This window comes from Vipera berus (assembly GCF_964194415.1).
Source record: "Vipera berus genome assembly, chromosome: 10".
NCBI lineage: Eukaryota > Metazoa > Chordata > Lepidosauria > Squamata > Viperidae > Vipera > Vipera berus.
The window spans coordinates 8,248,963-8,269,003 of record NC_138213.1 but is presented as its reverse complement, the minus strand read 5'-3'; the positions used below and the strand labels follow the sequence as shown (position 1 = coordinate 8,269,003).

The following is a 20,041-nucleotide window of genomic DNA, read 5'->3' as shown; positions in this document are numbered from 1 at the left end:
ATCTCCTTTTGTGACCTCATGACAAGCAAAAATCAATGGGGAAGCCAGATTCATTTCACAGACAGGTTACTAACTTAACAAATCCAATGATTCGCTTAAGAGTCGGGGGCAAGAAAAGTTGTAAGATGGGGCAAACTCCCTTAACAAATGTTTCACATAGCAACAAAAAAACTGGGACTCATTTGTACTCTTAACTCAAGGACTACCTGTGGTGAACATGCTCCTGTGAATTTCGAAAAGTGTTTCAGTAAAACTAGTAGAAAAACAATATGCAAATGAAATAGCTGAGATCTTTGTCCTAAAGATGGCTGCATCTCTCAGCACATCCATCTAGTTATCTTCATTAGTTAAATAATATAGTAACATTGGAGTAACAGCTTGGCAAATAAATAGACTTGGCAGAAATCCATTTTATAAAGTTATGTAGTCGAAACAAAAAATAATAATCTGAATTTAAGACAATGCATTGTTTAGGTGGCTACAAGCGGGGAGAAAAATCCATCTGCTTCTTTTTCTGCCTTCTTAACAAATTTAACATGTCCCTGTCTTATATGAGGGAAAACAAATCTTCCTTTGAAATAGATGCTTGGAATAAGTATAACATTTGTAACAGAATCTAAGAGTACTATATGTTTGAAGTAGTGCCACCCATAAATTTTACAAATTATTTTGCCTTCCAGTCCTCAAGCAATTTCACGAAAGACTATTTACTTTCAATTTTTTTCTTCAAAGGAGAACAGAATTTCAATGAAATTTTCAAGTCTGTCATAGGTCCTCTGGCCTACTTCATGATGATTTTAGGAGTAGCCTTGCCTTTTCCCTATGCAATCTTTTCTCCAGGAGTCTGAAAATTATCCCATCGCAAGAAGCTCAAGGAATCATCTCATTGGATTTTTTTTTTTTCAGATTTGGGTTCACTAGAAAGCAAAAATGATAGAATAAAACCCCGTGAGATTTATACGGGCAACTAATACAGGCAGACTAGAAATATCAGTAGGTGAGAGAGGCTGGCCACTTACCGTTTGCCCTTACTGACGTGCATGTGGGGGACGGGCTCACACAATGAATGATTACAGCTGTTTCAATTTTGCCCCGTTGTACCTTCTGAAGGACTGTCTGAAATTTCACTGCAGAATTAGCACCATGGGTAGCACCAAAACCTCTGGTTCACGTGCTGGGGTCATGGTTTGACTAACAATATCCTGTCAATTAAGGCGTAATCCACACTGATCTGGGTTACACTTATGCTCATTAAAACAACCCATTGTAACACGTACACTGGTCCTTTAACAGAATGGCACCAGTTGAGTATGGACAACACTATTTATAGTTTTGCCTTCTTCGACAAAAGGAACACGATCCAAGGTATCCTAACGTATTTGGTCTGAGGAATGCATTAATTAATTAATTAAAAATCTAGGATATTCATATCTTACTTTCTCCCTTAACAATCATGTACCATTTTCAGAAATAGAATTAAATCATACTCGGTTTTTAAATGGAGTTTAACTCGAATGGGTGTGTCAGTGGAATATTTTATGGTTTGGCTCTTATTAATTGCTCCCTTTGTTGTGATTCTTGAATAGAATAGAGCTGGAAGGGACCTTGGAGGTCTTCTAGTCCAGCCCCCCACTTAAGCAGAAGAACCTATGCCATCTCAGACGAGTGACTGTCTAGCCTCTGCGTTGACTACATTGTCAACATATGCCTAAAGTTGTCTTTCTTGGAAAAATTGTAAAGTCTTTTTTAAAAAAAAACCAAAAAAACAAAATAGAAATAAAATAGAAGGTGATAGACTTCTAGTTAACTGATCATAAATTCACTGAGAATGTATAGCTAACTAACTGCACTGTCCATCATTTAGAAATCCAGCTTTTTATTCTGTTATTCTGTTAAGAGAGAGAGAGAGAGAGAGAAAAACATCCTTTCAAATAGAGGATATTAATGGGATAATCATACAGCTACGAAGGGGGAAAGGGGTCACGATGGCTCAGTGGTTAAAAACGCTGCACTTGTCAGCTGGAAAGCCGATAGCCTGTGTTCAAGACCTGAGCACAGCGTGACAGGGTGAGCTCCCTTTACTTGCCCCAGTTCTTTTCCACCTAGCGGTTCGAAAGCATGCAAATGCGAGTAGATAAATAGGTACCACTTTGGTGGGAAGGTACAGTAACAGCGTTCTGCGCACCTCAGTTTATAGTCTGCTGGCCACATGAGTATGGAACATTGTTGGACAACGCTAGGTCCTTCATTTAAGAAAGGGAGATGAGCACCGCCCCCTAGAATCGGACGGGATTGCACAGGGGAAAGAAACCTTTACCTTTAAGGAAGAAGAATGAGTGCATTCTGTTCTTTAAATGTGGGTGAGTTCCAAAGTTGAAGATGAAGAGACTAAGAATGGAATGCAGAATCTTACAATTTTGCAACAACTCGGGTTCCATCAGTTGTACTCTTGCAGAAAGGGTTAACCGTGCGTGGGTGTGAAGTCCATTAATCTTGCATAGCGAAAGAAGGTTTTCATGGATAAAGACACTTGGACTAAAGCGATGGATCAATTTCCCTTTTCTTTCTTCCTAATTTTTCAGTTTTTGCCAGACCTGTGAATGATTTACTTTGCAACTTTGCTGAATTAAAGGTCAATGGTTGTAGCTGAGGTCTTGTGCTCATGAATCATTAGTGGGCAACAGAGTGACTTCTGGTCAACCTACTGCATGTATTTGGCCTTCTACAAGTGTTCTGATTAGCCTGTGTTTTTCTGACGTGCCTTAAAATTCAAACCAGCCAGAAGAGATCCTCTGTGTATTTGAAATATCCTACTCCTGAAAAAAGAAGTTTTATTTAACAGGAAGCCTTGTGAAGGGAGATACTATATCATGCTGTTTCAAGAAACGAACAATAAACCCATCTGTAACCACACCCAATTAAAATATTAGATTGAAAATACATATGGAAAAGAAATTCCCTTGGGAACAATTGAATTAAATTAAGGCTACAATCTTAAATAGACTATTCTAAAGTAATGTTTGTTGAGGTTACTGAAAATTGCTTCTGGGCTGAATGGATTTCATCTGAACACATTCAACCTGGCCAAAAGATGAAAAATAAATAAATAAAAGAGTTCAAAATTCCGGTGTGCCTTAATTAATTTCACTTCCTGGGTAGTATGAAGAATTTGGATTTTCAACTCTATAATTTATTTCACAATGAATTTGCTAGATGTTCCTTGTTTTCAAGGGGATCTATGTCTGTCAAACATTACTTATTTCTGCTCCATTCTGACGTTCAAAATTCTGATTATCTGAACTAATCCTGCAGTATATTGGGGGGGGGTGTTTCCCCCATTCCTTTATGGAAATGTCTAGGGGATTATAATACTCTGGATTAAATGAATGGACCTCCATTTGCAGCTAGGTAAGAAATATTACATCTCTCCTCTGCCTTGTGTGTGTAAAAGGAGATCTTCCACCCCCACCTCTAAATACCCAGCTCCTAATTCTAAAAGCAATTTCCTGGCAAAGGAAGATGTTCTTCAAGAAATGGAAGACCAAACCATCATAAATTTACAAACTTATTACACAGTTCTAATAGTTCATTGTATTGACATTCTACTGCAAACAATCCAATGTCTCAGCCTATATAAATTAGCATATAAAAGCAACAGTTGGGTAAAATCCTTCTTAGGATGAACTAGAATGTCATGAAAGAGTGTACATGTTGGTGAGTTCCTTTGAACTCTTCAATTGGGAAGAATTCAATTTTTTTAATTTATGGGTTGTTTCGGGTATTTTTTGGGTGATATATATGAAGGTCTTTAGAAAGATGTTTTGGGTGTTTTTTTTCCCCATCATGAACCAGCTATCTTTAAGAAGTAATTTAGAATGTACATCCAAAACCACTGCAAGCTGTGAAGATGGAAAATCAATGACTTCCATTTGTCAAAGCAATACTTATCAACAGCCTGAGAAGTGCTCTATTCTTCACTGTTAAAAAGAAATCCTGTGAAGCAAATCTCTAAATAAAATGTTGCCAAATCTATATGTGGATCACTTATAGCTGATATGTAACTGGGGAAAAAAACCCACAGAAAAATGTTCTGGGTTAATTTCAAAAGCAAAATCAGATCCTTATACAATGGTGACATAGCTTTCATGACCCAGTGTTCTGATTTCAGCTCCGTTGTTATAGCATCAGATGTGATTAAGTAGAATTCCTATACACAAATATTCCATTGTGCAGCTGGGATATAGTCTTGTCATTCTTACAAACCAATAAAATCCAATTGAGGAGTGAAGATGTTATTTACAGCTTCAACCTTCTGACTTTTTTCAGTGTTGGATGTTTTTGTTTAAAAGGATTGCTATCCAGAGGAAGTGCTGAGAGAGAGAGAGAAAGAGAAAGAGAGAGAGAGAGAGAGAGAGAGAGAGAGAGAGAGAGAGAGAGAGAGAGAGAGAGAGAGAGAGAGAGAGAGAGAGAGAGAGAGAGAGAGAGAGAGAGAGAACAATCTCACACTGAGTCGATAAATGTTAGTTATCTCACAAATGCTGTATTATATTCCCAAGCATTCCAAAATAATATAATTGTTCAACTGGTGAACTACAGATTTTTCTCAGTATGACACAGAACACTTAAATGTCAGGTCCTGACTCATGGTGTTTGGATGGTATTAAAAAATAATAATAACCTACCAATATGTTATTCAAAACTGACAGCGTTAAGTAAGATATTGAAGGGGAGGAAGAAGAGAACAGAAACATATAATTAGGAGATAAGCCACTGAAAAACTTCTCAGGTATAGGCTAAATTCTTCTGGCAAGACCCCTATCAACAGAATGGCTGTGATGGGTAGTCAGCATGGTTCACATCTCTACCACCATCACGTTCTTCTACCTTTGCCAAGTTTCAACCTGAAAAGTTGACACTGTGCCCTTAAAAATTTCGTATGAAGCTGGAAATGGGGAATCAGCAGTGACTTCTGCCTTCTGTCTGCCTTGCCTGTACCTCCTGCTACAGCCAGGAAAAAAATTGTAAATATGTCACCCAACAGAAAAGAGAATGAGATAAGTTTGGAAAGAGATAGGTGGGGAAAAGAGAGAAATGATCTGCCTCTTCCCCCTTTATTTGGCATCATGTGACTCTTCAGTCCTGCTCAGTTACGCTTGATGTCCTGCCATGAAGGTCGAGTTCATCTCCAAGGCATTTTCTCAAACCCACTTAAACACAGGCTTCTTTCACCAATTATTAAGTTATTAAGATGTGAGGAAGGGAAGGGGAGGGGAGGGGAGGGGAGGGGAGGGGAGGGGAGGGAGGAAGGAAGGGAAGGAAGGAAGGAAGGAAGGAAGGAAGGAAGGAAGGAGGAAGGAAGGAAGGAAGGAAGGAAGGAGGAAGGAAGGAAGGAAGGAAGGAAGGAAGGAAGGAAGGAAGGAAGGAAGGAAGGAAGGAAGGAAGGAGGAAGGAAGGAAGGAAGGAAGGAAGGAAGGAGGAAGGAAGGAAGGAAGGAAGGAAGAAGGAAGGAAGGAAGGAGGAAGGAAGGAAGGAAGGAAGGAAGGAAGGAAGGAAGGAAGGAAGGAAGGAAGGAAAGAAAGTTGGGGCTTTTACATAAGGTATTTGGAGGAAAAAGAAAAGAAAGAAATAAGTACTTCAAGCCGGATTTTGTCTTTCAGGTTTTTGACAGTTCAGCTGTCGAGTGGATTAACAAAATGAGTCCAAACTATACTAATGTTTAACAGCTTTTTAATTTTATTAGCAACACCAAGATAAGTTATTGAAGCATTGTTTTTAGTATTGTTTTACATTCCATTCAGAAATGACCTAACTTGGAACTCCATATACATTTAAAGATAAAGGGTGACACTTATTCAGAAAGCAACAATCATTAAAACTTACATGCCTTCATTACCAAGAAACCTTAATATATTTTCTAATTACTTCCAACAATACTCTATTTCAAAGCACATGATAACCCAGCAGAAGTTTACACATTTCACTTCAATCACAGGTTTTAAACTGTGGTCGTCAGTGTGTTATTCATTGAATTTCACTGTCATTTCTTGACGAAGGAAAAAAATAATAATAATCCAGTACCCAACATATTAAACTGGAATCATTTTCTCAAAAGAATATGAAAAAAGATAACTACAGTCGTTTTTCCCCCTCCTAAAGTATTACAAAATTTGAAACTCGTTCAAACTGAAGTAGAAATGACAATAAATAACCTTTTAAAAAGGAAGGAACTTTTCACTTGTATGGAAATCCATACTTCTAAACTCATATGCCTACATTACAGAACATATACAAACCCTTTCATTTCGTATTGCTGCAATTACATGTTATAGTGAACACACATTATAATTCCTACTGACAAATATATAGAAATTCCTCTTTGATTTAAAGAGTTAACAGAGCAACAGGTATAATTACACTTGTGCCAAGTGACATGATAATTTAGGAACAAGAAGGGGAAGAAAAAAAGCAGCAATTCAGAAATGCAACAAGATTACACATTTTTACAAGAATAAAAGGAAATCCAAAATAGCTGTTCTTATTTTTATTTTTATTTTTTTTAAAAAAAGTTATTGGGGTCTCTATATATGACATAAAATTCAGATCAAAACAATGACATATGACACTTTTATCATCTTGAATGACTGCCGTTCCAGTCTCACTCCACACATCTGAATAGCCTACTGGTTTTCATAAGAATTACACAAGTTTTCTGCTAAATTACAGCCTACATTTTTATGCTATTTGTGGTTTAGTATGATAATTTAAGTTATACAAAACCATGGTTTGAATACAGTACTTTAAATACTTATAGTCGTATTGCAACTAAAAGGACAATGAATGAGATCAAAGGCTAACTTTTCTCATTTTTTGGTACACTTGGATTAAGCCAGGGGTGTCCAATCTTGGCCATTTTTAAGACCTGTAGACTTCAACTCACAGAATTGTTGAAGTCCACAAGTCTTAAAGTTGCCAAGGTTGGACTCCCCTGGATTAAAGACATCAGATGTCCCATATTTGGAAAAACTGGCCCTGGTTTGAAAGACTATAGCAGAATAATCCAGAATGCTAAAAACAAATTATTGTTGCTGAATTGTCTGAAAGACAATTTCATTTAACTTTTTTAAAAAATCTTCCAAAACTATAGTTTAATAATCTTATAGCTGCAATTTGAATTACACTATAGATGCTTGAGTTTGTAGTCTTAAGACATTGAATATTTTGGTCATAATAATTTCCCAAGAAATCAGATTAAACCTACTGCGCTATATTCTTGTCTGTATTGGAGCATGGTCTTAAAATTGAGTTGCATATAAAGGAATACTAGAAACTGTCTGTCTTTGCATAGAACAGAATGCCAAGGGTTATTGTACTTGTATCTAGAAGTGACTACAGCTTGACTGTGCTTGAAAGTGGAAGGCACAAAGACTGCCACTGAATGAGTGCTCTGGAAGTACAGAAATTCTTTTGATCTAAACACCATCATTTATTACAATATTGGATCCTCTACTTAATTTGGAATAGCTATTGTTCCTTTTTTGTGCATTTCAAATGACTTCCACAAATGAGATCCTAGATTTACACTGTGATGAGATGGAACCTGATTCCAATGTCTTGTCCCTTACTCTCATTCCAAATAACTAGCTAACTCTGGAGTAATGAAAATGTTGCCTGTTTTGTATGAAAAATGCATATGTCTCTGGAAACTGGGACTCAAAAAACTGCTGGATTTTCCAGTCAACTTCCCAGTTCTGAACCTGAAAGAGCAGGGGAGCCTTTGATCATAGCCAAACATTCTAACTTTGATATTTGTCTTGTTTGAAATTGGAAGACTCATTGAACTCTAACGTGAGATAGCCAAAAATATATTTAATGTTAAAGAATGGTGAAGTCAAACCTCCCCAACATTGCAACTGTCCCCGGATGAAAGGCAGAAGAGCTTGGCTTCTCTGCTAGGAAGTCACTGTTGATTCCGACAGTAGCTTTTTTGAGCCAAAAATGTGCAGCAAAAAGGAAAGTAACATAAACAAGGCTAAATGTCAACAGTGTTTGCAGACTTACTGACACCGTCCATTTGTTTGTATTGAAATGACTAGTGAACCATTTGGCAAATGCTGGGCTAGACACAGATCGGCCCTTTTATCCAGGAGTGCAAACTACATTGGGTTGTTGGCATTCGACTTAATTAAAAAAGGAGGAAGGCCGTTTGAGTTGGGTTGGATATTGCCACGCAAATAGCAATGCATTATCTACAACAGCAGCTGAAGGTCCAAAACTTGGAGCCAACTTTTGATCTCTGTTGACATAGACAAACATGAGGCGCAACTTCATGAGGAGCAAAGAAAGTTGATTCAGAAGGAGGACCTCAAGGAGCTGGCTTAAGAGTCAAGGGTGTCATCGAAATCTCTCTCAATGGTGAATAATTTTGCAAAAATACGGGTCCCTCTTAGAAGATGGGACATATATGTATAGTGTGTATGTATACTTGAAAGTGATAGATCACATATGTTTCCCTAGGGCAGGGGTCTTCAAACTTGGCCCTTTTATAACTTGTGGACTTCAACTCCCAGAATTCCTCAGACATTGTGACATTTGGATCACAAATGTGCCTGCCTGTTAGATATGCACACTGAAGACACAAATCTCTTTCTTGGGGGAAAAAGAAAAGAAAGGAAAAAAGAAAGGGTTTTTTGAGGGGTGAATCTTTGCTTGCCATTTTAAAAAAATCACGTAAAATATTCTTGAAATAAATTGGTTGGAGGGCAGTTTAAGCATGATACCTTATTCAGTAATAAGGGTATGGATTTTATTGAATCATGCCCTCTCCCTAGAGTGTATGAAATAATATGAGCTTGCTCAATAGTCCTTTATTAATTCTTCTTGTGGCTTAAATTTAACATGAAAATCTGTATATCTTACCATATTCCTGCAAGCAACATTCGCTTTTGGAAACAATGGGATGCTGGAATAAAGTTTAGGAGAAACTTAAAAATCAGAAGGGGGAAAAAAAAGTATGATGGACAAAAATAGTCAACTAGGCTCTAAATGTCTAAAAAGGCACATCAGGTTTGGGATGTTAGTCAGTAGGCGATAGAAGCAGATTGTGATATTATCTGCATTTTTCTAGATACAGAGCAATCTTAGGGAAGGATCAGGAGCATCTCTCAAAAGCATGAAATGATAAATTGAGTATCTACATTGACTGTATAGAATTCAGGTTTTGATGCACCACTACTAATATTGTATACATGCCTTTTCTAAGAAAAACCTATCAGGTACAATGTGGCTAGTTCTCAAGGAAACAAAGGTCCTATTTAGTTAATGCTAGCCAATGCCAAGTGCTGTGAAATAGATCCATGAAGACAAAAATGTTTAGGCTCATCTCCTCCCTTCCTTGGAAACATAATTTTGAATGCCCATTCATAATATTAATTAAAAAAGAGGTAGCAGATACTGAGTGAAATACACAATATTCTATTAAATACACCCTCTTGATGTGATAAGATTGCTATCTGTGAAAGAGGACCAATAATATCTAGTAAAACCACAAAGGTGTCTTCATATAAGCCAAAATGTGTCCTAAAATGAATTATTAAGTATTCTATTATTAAGAAAGACACACAACAAGAAAAAAGCCAGAGGACATGACTACTCCAATTAGCTGTATTCTCCTCTCTATATTTCTGCTAATCACTTAAATATGCTTTGGAAGAATGGAATAGAATAGAATAGAATAGAATAGAATAGAATAGAATAGAATAGAATAGAATAGAATAGAATAGAATAGAATAGAATAGAATGGAATGGAATGGAATGGAATGGAATGGAATGGAATGGAATGGAATGGAATGGAATGGAATGGAACGGAGCAGAGCAGAGCAGAGCAGAGCAGAGCTGGAAGGGAACTTGGACGTTTTCTAGTCCTGACCACTTCAGACAAGTGACTATCCTGTCTCTTCTTAAAGAACTCCAGTGATGAAGCACTCACAATTTCTGAAGGCAAGCTGTTCCACTGAAGTGGTGGAAGTGGTGTGAAGTGAATAAGTGGTGCGTACTAAACATCATAATCTAAAGTATATAGTGGTTCACAATCCGTTGCCTCTCATACCTTTGCAGACAGAAACACGCAACTTATTTTGCTTATCATAAAGCATCTTTCAGCTCAAATGCATATAAAGTCCTACAGTGATCTATCTATCACCAACTCAAAATAAACTTTTCAATCTCACGCTAAACTGATTCCAAACTGTTGCTGGCTACTTCAACAATTTATGCAAGTGAAGCAAATTTGAATGAAAGCGTAGATTGCTTGTGCCTGATGCATGATGCTGAGTTGAAAATAAAGTAAGACACAAGTAAGTGTATGTGTATGTGTGTGTTTGTGTACAAGTCTGAGTCAACTGCACTTTTACAATGTGATATGTGACTTAAACCCTAAACCGTACTTAGTTTAATGAAAGACACTGGAACAAAACCCATCGTTCTTAACTATGATATTGCTTTGAGTTTGCTGCTAATGCCAATGAAACCAAGAAATATATCATTCGATTATAGTCTCCCAAAATAAAATAATAAAATAAAATCCAAAATAAAATGTGAATGCTTAAAGCAGGGGGAAAACTTACTGTCTTGTACATTAGTAACCACTTTCATCTGAGTTAGGAGTGATGTGATTGAGGGGTGAGCTTATTCCTTTATGTAGTAGACCAGGGGTCTTCAAACCTGGCCATTTTGTGACTTGTGGATTTCAACTCTCAGAATTCCTCAGCCAGCGTGCCTGGCTGAGGAATTCTGGGAGTTGAAGTCCACAAGTCACAAAAGGGCCACGTTTGAAGACCCCTGATGTAGACTATTAATAAAGACACCATTGCTTCCATATTAAATGAATCATTCAGGTTAGGGGCAATAAGAATAACATATAATTGGAGGAACAAGGTGAAATGAAACTGAGGCATTTTCCCAGTTATTCCAAACTTGAAAAAAAAATAATGAATGTCCCTATTATATAAGCTGAGTTTCATAATCTAGATTTGCACTATTAGGAACATTTTAGTTCATCAACTAGGAATGAGCAGAAATTACACAGACATTATTTAAGAAGCAATCCATTGCATAACCTGAGATTCCAAATAATTGTGTGCCCCCACCCCAATGTTTTGGGTATGAGCCCCAAATCCAAAATTGTTATCAAATTGTATTTATAATATTACCCAACGAGAAAACATTAGCTATATTAGCTATATTTAATTTGAACTAAATTTAGAGATGAATTGAATTAAAGCAATTTAATTAATTTATTTTTTTTTGTCCCAGTCCTGCCCTCTACTCGTTTTATTTTTTTCAACCCAAACGTGCGTCAGAAAGAAATTAAATAAAGGGACTATCTGTCCATTGGTCCATCCATTAGCAGAGTAACTCTACAGAAACATAACAAAGCCAGACCAGATTTGGTGTGGAGAGAAAGGTTGCTCAAGAGAAAGATTGAGAGAAAGAAAGAATGTGTTTTTAAAAAAATCCAGGAAACATTTCCTCCAATCCTTCCCTATTAAAGAAACAGCTGGGTTAGGGGCTCATAATGTTGCCTTCTACTCTATTCTAAGACTCCTTTGCCCTTCCTTTCTTGTCAGGTGGGACTGAGAATTGGAACTGCTTTTAAACAGGCTGGAAAAAAATTGCAGAAGAAGTTAAATCTCTTTTCAGATTTTACGATATATAGCCAACCCTTTCCATCTAACAAGTATTCAAGCCAACTAATTTTTCTTCAAAAGTCAGTTGTGAAAAGATGGTTGATCTTTACTAAGGGTTGGAAAAACACCTATTCTTTTTCACCTCGGATGCTCCGAGTTTTCATAAGGTGGGAATCTGTGGATCGCATGCTTCTCAGCAGCAGATACATACCAAGAAAAATACATGGGGAATACCCAAAATCAATCTACCAAACTGTGAAGTAATATTGAGTTTTGTCTGTACTCTATTTGAAAATGATGAGATCTAGGTTAGTCATAAAGCAAGGATTGCATTGGCATTCCGTTGGCCAAGAAACTGGTTGAATTGGGCTGAAAAGGATGCAGATGGAAATATTTGCTTAGTTTAGTGATACCTGACATGAGTCTTCTATTAGCTCCCAAAAGACCGGCTTCTTCAAACCTTCTAAATTCAACTCAAGGAACAGTAATTCTCTCTTCTCCCTCCCTGCCCCTGACCCAGGTTGGTTTTCATTTAAATGATACCTTAGCTGTAAATCTAATAACATGTTTTGAATGAGTATCCATTGAAGGTTCATCCCTTATTACAGTTGTTTACATGTATCTTTTCAGGAAGCATGCATTTGGCGCACTAAACATCACAAAACACCAACCAGCAAATATTTTCTGGCTTATATTAGGAAATCCCATCAATCTGCTTCTCTACGATCAGACCAAACAATACTCCTGTCCAGACAGTAGCTGAGAAATATAGAGAGGAGGAAGAGGAGGAGAAAGGATATTATACTTTGAATACAGTCCTGCCCTGAAATTAGCAAGTCGGAAAGATCATAGTTTAGTTTCTTTGGGAAGTCCCCTTTTTAGAATGATGAGGTGGAATAGCTATTAAAAGGAGAGAAAGTGGGGTTTTTAATTTGCATAACATTAACAGCTGTCAATATTTTTCAAACTGTCAGAAATCCCAGAGTGGGCATTTTCTCTCCCCCTCCCCCCCACGGCTTTTTTTTTTTTTTAAAAAAAAGGAATTTGGAAAGCATTCTTTGCTCTGCATAGTTACAGATTCTGAGCTTAGAATGGTAACTGTGATTGGTTCAAAGTTCCCAGAATGTAACACATTATAGGTCCATGCAACGTGTAGCTTCAGCGAATTCTTGAAACTATATATGTTGATGACCTGATGCCTTAAATGTCATGAATTCAGAAGCTCAATTTTTTCCTCTCTCTCCTTTTAAATTAAAAATAATACTCGTGGGTGAATTTGAAAGCATCCTTCAGATGGCTTGCCAGACATATAGCAAAGGACTCGTTCTGCTGCCTCATTTGATCTATTTATTCTTCTAAGTGGCAAATAAAGAATCAGAGAAGGGGAAACCACTGTGAAACCTCTCCTGCATGTATTCAATTCTAATTCAGTTTCTAACTTCTGCCATGGAAACCTCTCCCTTGATGGAATAACTTCTTCCAATTTAGGAAATCAATGGGGGGGGTCACATTTTTGAAATAAACTCCCTCGCATATTTTTAAGATATGCAGTTTGAATGGGGTGGATTTGTGAATTGCAAACTTGAGAGGAATGACATAAGTTGTCTCTCTGACAACCCATAATATTTGTAAGCTGCTTTCTCTTGTTTTACCCGTTGAGGCTCATTAGACATAACTTAAGACTATGTGCTTTTGCGCAGTGAAGACTTTTTCCTGCTTGATGCTGTGCTCTCACAAAATGAAGCATTTCAGTACATGTGCAGCTAAACCTTCAAAGCATTTCTTTCATGATAGGAGTGGTGTCCATCTAGCAAAACTGTGAATGCATTTGTATGCTCCCCACCTATCCCCAAACTGGAGCTGACACGTCGGATTATCACTTATTTGGGGTGACAATTGCCATTAACTGGGGCGACTGGAATGTTGACATTTCTTTTCCTGCAATGTTGCAACTCATGCTTTTTGCAGTCCTTTCTGTTCTTGAAGAGTGTAAAGTAGACATTAAAAGATGGATTAATAGAATCCTCAGATCTCCATGGTTGTTGCATTTTGCATCAGAAGGGGATCCAGAAGGACTATGAGCTTATTTTATTTTTTTTGCTGATGAGTTATATGGTGATCAAAGGAGGGGAAAAACTTAACTAAAATAAGTCATGAATAAAAAGGGTATTAAATTTCTCTGTGGATATTGGAGTCCCCAAGTGGTGGCTCTTAAACACGTCAACTTCCAAATCTGCCCACAATCAAAATCCATCCTGCCAAAACTACATGGCAATTGTGTGTGTGTCACATGTTGAAGTTCTTCACCCTGGCTAGACAAATTGACAACTCCACATACTCAGACAAATCTAGAAAAAAAATATCCTGCCATTTGGTGACTCCAAAAATCATACTTTACTGCAAAATAGTAACTATATAAATATACTCAAGAGTAATAACAATTTTGGATTTTTACATTTTAATATATGTGTCTATCATATTCATTATATTATTTGATGATCACACTATTTCCGGTAAGAAGACTGAAAAGGTAAGTGGTTTAATTTTTGAAAATAATGAAAGGTTGTTGTCTGATGAGGACTTTCAAAATTTCCCTATAAAAATATAACTACATATTGGAATAACTCACTGGATTTTTTATTATTATTTGAGTGTTATACCCTTACATAACAAAGAAATTTGGGGGGAAAAAAGCACGTTTGGCTAAGGCTTAACAAAGTGTCCAGTGTATTTTCTTCAGTTCAAATGCTGAAAAGTTTGCAAGTTACCACATCAGGTTAAAAAAAACAAAAAAACAAATCAGAATGCTAAAACATTGGAGCAGCAAATGTCCCAATCACATATTATAAATACAATCCTCTTATATAACTGCTAATCTAATTTAAAAGTACATGAATGTAATTTTTTTTTTCTGAATGGCCTGGACCACATTAAAAGGCCACACTCTTCCACAGAAGCACCATTTATAGTCAATAGAGGTCCATGCTCTAGAACAAAGAAGACATTTATCCCATTGGTTTTGAAAGCCGGATTTTCTAACAAATATAACTAAACTTATTTAGTCATTTTGTATGGGGTTTTTTTTTTCTGAAATGGTCTGAAAGAAGGATTCTAAAACTTACCACACAAGTCAGGTCTCTTGATATATCCACTACTTCCTGTGCTACTACTCAGTCCATTAAAGGCTGCTAAGCCATCAGAGCTGTAGGCTCTTAGGACTGACAGCATGTTTACTTGCTTCTCCAGGACTTGTGGGGTGGTCGTTGCTTCGGGTTTCATTACTACTTGTGCAGCTTCGTGGGGGGAAAGCAGGCTCAAAGTGTGCCACTGCTTTTCAGAAGTCGGCAACGGTGAAACGAGTCCTTGTGAGTTTTTGGAGGCTACAGAGCTTTGTATGCTGTCTCCTCTGTCACTGCTATCTTTGCTTAGATTGGGCAAAGCTTGGTTCATAAGGTCAGGTTCGGGTTCAAGATCCTCCTCATCAATGGCTTCTTCCTTGGAAGACTCCATATCTTCAGAGGATGCAATGTCAGACAGGTCATCAGTAGCATTTTTATTAATGGGGTCAGAATGCAGCAGAGGTGGGTCATCTTCAGACTGGGTTTTGAGGTCCATGTCGGCAGTGGTACAAGAGTTATGTGCCCCACCGATGCCAGAGTAGACGCCAAATTGCTTATAGAAGTCAGCTGCAAAATTATAAAAAGTGGAGTCTGCGTGACCAGGCCAAGAAGAATTCTTTTGTTCTCCAGGAGAATCCTTGGATCCCTGGATCATTCTTTCAGAGGCATCCACTTGACCTATCAGATTTGAAATGGCTGGATCTTTATTGGGCTGTAAAGATGTTGGCAGCAGGCTGGCTTTATTTGTTGAAGCCACTGACTCTCTAGGTTGGTCTTTACCATTTCTAATTGATCCTAAAACACCATCTTTACGTTTTGCTTTGCCTAAGTGATTGGCCTGAAGGTGAAGAGCCATGAGTTCCATGGAAGAGGTTGTGAAGGAACAAAACAAGCAGCCGTGCCAAGCAATATTGTCTTGGATAGTAATTGATGAACCTGGAAGACTGCCTGCATCTGGCCTTACAGAGAGATCAAGAGGTTCGTACTGGGATTTTTCTGCTTTTCTCTGTTTAATGGGCAACCTGTCCTCGCTAGCCTCTGAACCCAAAAGTTTTGCAGAAAGGCAATCGGACAGGGCTTTCTCTTTCTTTTCTTTTTCTTTCTTTAAGGAACTGAGGACAAAGTTGTCCATAAAAGCTTGAAGAGACCCTTGAAAGTTCACACCGTTTCCAACCATACTATGATACGCTCGGCCTAGGTCAGAAAAACGTGTCCCTTTGGAAGGTGTCTCAGAACCCTTCATGTTATCTGAAGAAACCTCAGAGGAGATACCAATTGAATGACCTGGATGATCTCCTGGAGAAAGCATTCCTGGTGACCACTGTTGAGATCCCATCCCACTTCGGAAATCTATGCCGGGAAGACCCTTGAAAGCTCCTCTCAGTATTTCAGGTCTAACAAACATGGATCCTTTACTTGATGTTTCTTCTTTGTGCTCTTGACTATGAGACTGTCCAGAGTGTGATCCAGCCCCATTCTGATGCTCCCGGTGATGTCGTTCCAGGTGGTATTTCAAAGATGCAGACTGGGTACCAGCATAATCACAGTGGGGACATTTGTAAGGTTTCTCTCCTGCAATTATCAAAAGGCAAATTTACTGGAGGAAAAAAAACAACCAAAAAAAGAGCTCTACAGTTCTACAACAATAACATTTCCAAATGGCCACCAGGATCCATTTCCCCCCCTTAAGGTAATTTCTTCCTTAATATGAAATTAAAATTTTAAGGGTTCACCCCACCCTTTAAACAGCTTTCTACAAGCTTGACACGCTATAAGCACACGATCAACCATCTCTTCTTTAACCTAATATGCTAAAGCTGCTGTAGAATTAGAAGATATGATTATGAAAATGAAGCAACACCATTCCACACAGTGATCATTAAAAGTACAAGCAGAGGGCAGTGGGTGGGGAGGAGAGAGAGAGAGAGAGAGAGAAAGTATATAACAAATGGATGACTACAATGTTTTTCTGTATACAATAGCACTAAAATTTGTTTAAATTATACACATGGAAACCATTTTTAAACCTAAAAATTTTATGGCACTGTTACGCAAGACTGAAATGAATGATTTAAGTCTTGCTCTGCAGTAAATCATGGATATAATTAGCAAATGGCATTCTGCACAAGTAATTTATCATTATTTGGAGGGCACCATTCCAGAAGGATTCAAGGATCTGCAGACCTGCTGCATTGTTTCCAAATAAAGAACTATAAATATGGTTTATATAAAATATTAATGCAATTTTAGTGCATTGCAACTGCATCGGGCTAAGAACATATAGTTAAGATAAAAGGCAGTCGATAAAAATTAAAGAGAAAAAGAGTAATAAAAAGGTACAAAATAGATTCTGTTGCCCTGAAATTAATATTATCTACTTTTTTTTTCCTGTGCTTTAAATTTGCACTAATGGTTCCTCTTTTGCTTTAGTGGTAAAATCTGTAATTTACCTATAATAAGACCACTTTGAAAAAATAAGGGTTGGCTTAAGCTGCGTTCTAAAATACATATGATATTTTTGGCTTATATATTTCCATCTCAGTGCAAAGCCCATATGGTTCTTTGATTTTGATTTCAAAGAAATGTAGGTGTCCTCCAGCACATATGTGAAATATGTACAGGCATTCAGACATGCACACACACACCCCAAAAAAAAACTGGGTAGACAAACAGGAATGTAAATATATATATATATATAAATAAATATATAAGGGTGTTGCTTGAGTGGCTATCAAGGGATTCTTTAAAGACCTGAATGCTGGAGTTGTCACTGAAACAGACAGCAGTCTGACAGTCTTAGAAGCTTCTTTTAATGGTGTTCTGTCAATAACAACAATTATTTTTCTGAGCAATCTGAATAACATTTCTTTCTTCTCTGAAGTGATTTGAACATTAAGACAAGCCATCTGTGAACTGTGTACCCTAACATTATTTCTTTGTTTTCTATGTCACTCCTCTGTCCCCATGTCAATAAAAAAATACATGACATAACTAAGCTAGGTATTGAGCTGTGCACACACACACACACACACACACACACACACACACACACACACACAGAGAGAGACTTATATACCGCTTTACAGTCCTCTCTAAGGAGTTTACAAAGTCAGCATCTTGCCCCCAACAATCTGGGTCCTCATTTTACTGACCTCAGAAGGATGGAAGGCTGAGCTGGTAAGGATGGAACTGCTGGCAGTAGTAATGCAGAGTTAGCCTGCAGTACTGCATTCTAAGCACTGCACCACCACGGCTCTTTATTCTTGTGCAAATGTATTCATCTCCTTCAATTATGGCCTTCAAGAATGTTTGGAATGCCAGCTTTCTAGATAGCAAAGTGATTTTCAGCAGAAATCAGGGAGTTCTCATCCCAACACATTTAGTGGGTGCCATGTTGGAAACAGTGACAGCTTAAATACACATCTCTTAAAAACACAAAGATCAAGACATTCTAAGTAGTTTCAAAAAAGAATGGTGACAATATGGAGGAGGAAGTTCAACATTTGAACCTTTCCAGGGCTTCACAATTTACTTGTGAAGAACCCAAATGGTCTCTGAGATTTTACTTTCTGTCAAGTCTTCTCTAAAAATAAAATCTTTCAAACAATACTTAACTGGCCTTTACAGCATATACATGGAGAAGTATCATGGCATTAAGGAGGGTCTAGGACAACTTGCCATGGCCAACTCGCTGTGGGATAACTCATCATAGCCAAATCGCCACAAGACAACTTGTTGCTGGACAAAAGTTACACTAATAACAAAGAAATGGTGGATGTGGAATGTCAAAGCCAAAGTGATCCCAGTGGTGACTTGGAGCTATGTCTCCTAAGCTGGAGATGGGATCCAACAGATTGCAGGAACAACATCAGAGTTTTCTGCCCAGAAGAAAACTAGTATTTGGAAAACTAAGAAGCTGCAGAGGACCCTCAAATTCCCACCCATGTTTGCTCATTTAACACTGCCCTTATTAATGAATCATTCTTTTATGACTCAATAGTTTCTTTCAGTTATTTCACTGTGCTGCTTTTCTAAGTTCTAACCATTGAAGCATCCATCAATGACCAACATTTAGTCCATCTGGACAAATGTCCTTCTGAATTTTGGAATACTTCCTAGCTTGAAGGCACACAAGACACTTAGCAAAATGTGAGCCATAAGACAAATTTTAACTGAATAAAATTTGAATTAAATGCATATTATTCTCCCTTGCAAATCCAAAACCATCTCCAGTCAAAATGTGCATTAATGTAGAACAGGGACAGAAAATATTTTTGAATGCAGAATTAACATGACCCAAAAATAGATTCAGATTTCCTGTTAAGGATTTATATCCAAAATATTCAATAGATATAAAAGTATTGTATTTCCACGACCGTCTTAAAAGGTATTTGAATGTACTGTATGGTTTGTAAATAAGTGCAGAGCCCATCCCTTCAAAGACGGCTGAACTGGGAATTATATTTCAGGATTTTCTGGAGCAGGGTTCCCCAACCTTGGCCACTTTATGACTTGTGGACTTCAACTCCCAGAATTCCTCAGCCAGTCAGAGGAATTCTGGGAGTTGAAGTCCACAAGTCATAAAGTGGCCAAGGTTTGGAGACCCTTGTTCTGGAGGACCCATTCTAATCTACAGTATGGAAGACTGCCTTACACTGAATGAGGCCCTTTTTCAATGTACCTCAGATTTGTCTGTGTTTGAGTAAGCAACCTAACGATTTGGATTGCAAATCCCATAATCCTTTATCATTCGCCAGGCTTCCCTAGGCAGCAGGAAGTTGAACAAAATAGGGAATGTCAGATTGCCCGTTTAACTGTCCAATTTAATTTTCCAACTCTTTTCGGAAAGTGGTCTCTTAAGCCTTCATGGACCTGGGCTCCTTTAACCTATCCAGGAGTATCATTTATCCTCAAGAATTAGAATTACTAATATATCAGTGGATAATGAAATGAACAAGTAAATGTCCCTTGAAAGATTCTAATACACATACTGAACACTCTGTGTGCATTTTTAAAAGCCATTCAATCAATTAATAAGATATTGATAATCTATTTCATCAATGGCAAGAGAAGGTATTTTCAGAAAAGAATTGCAGCATGGTTTAATTGCTTCATTATTCTGCCTGTTCCTACTCAGTAATTTCTTTTATCATTCTAATCACTCACTTCACACTTTTGAAACCAAATGGAATATCAAAGGTTCTGTGGGATTATTTTTGGATCGTGCACATGTTCCCC

General features: G+C 37.6%; 1 protein-coding gene across 1 annotated transcript in view; it reads right to left on the bottom strand.

Annotated features, from left to right (window-relative positions):
- ZNF536 (zinc finger protein 536) overlaps window positions 1-20,041 on the bottom strand; it is a gene marked incomplete at both ends in the record, with an annotated part of 225,841 nt that overhangs the window by 134,016 nt on the left and 71,784 nt on the right. The window contains one exon of the mRNA XM_081335760.1: window positions 14,807-16,375. Within this exon, the coding sequence (XP_081191886.1) occupies window positions 14,807-16,375 (1,569 nt within the window). The remainder of the gene's footprint in view (window positions 1-14,806; window positions 16,376-20,041) is intronic.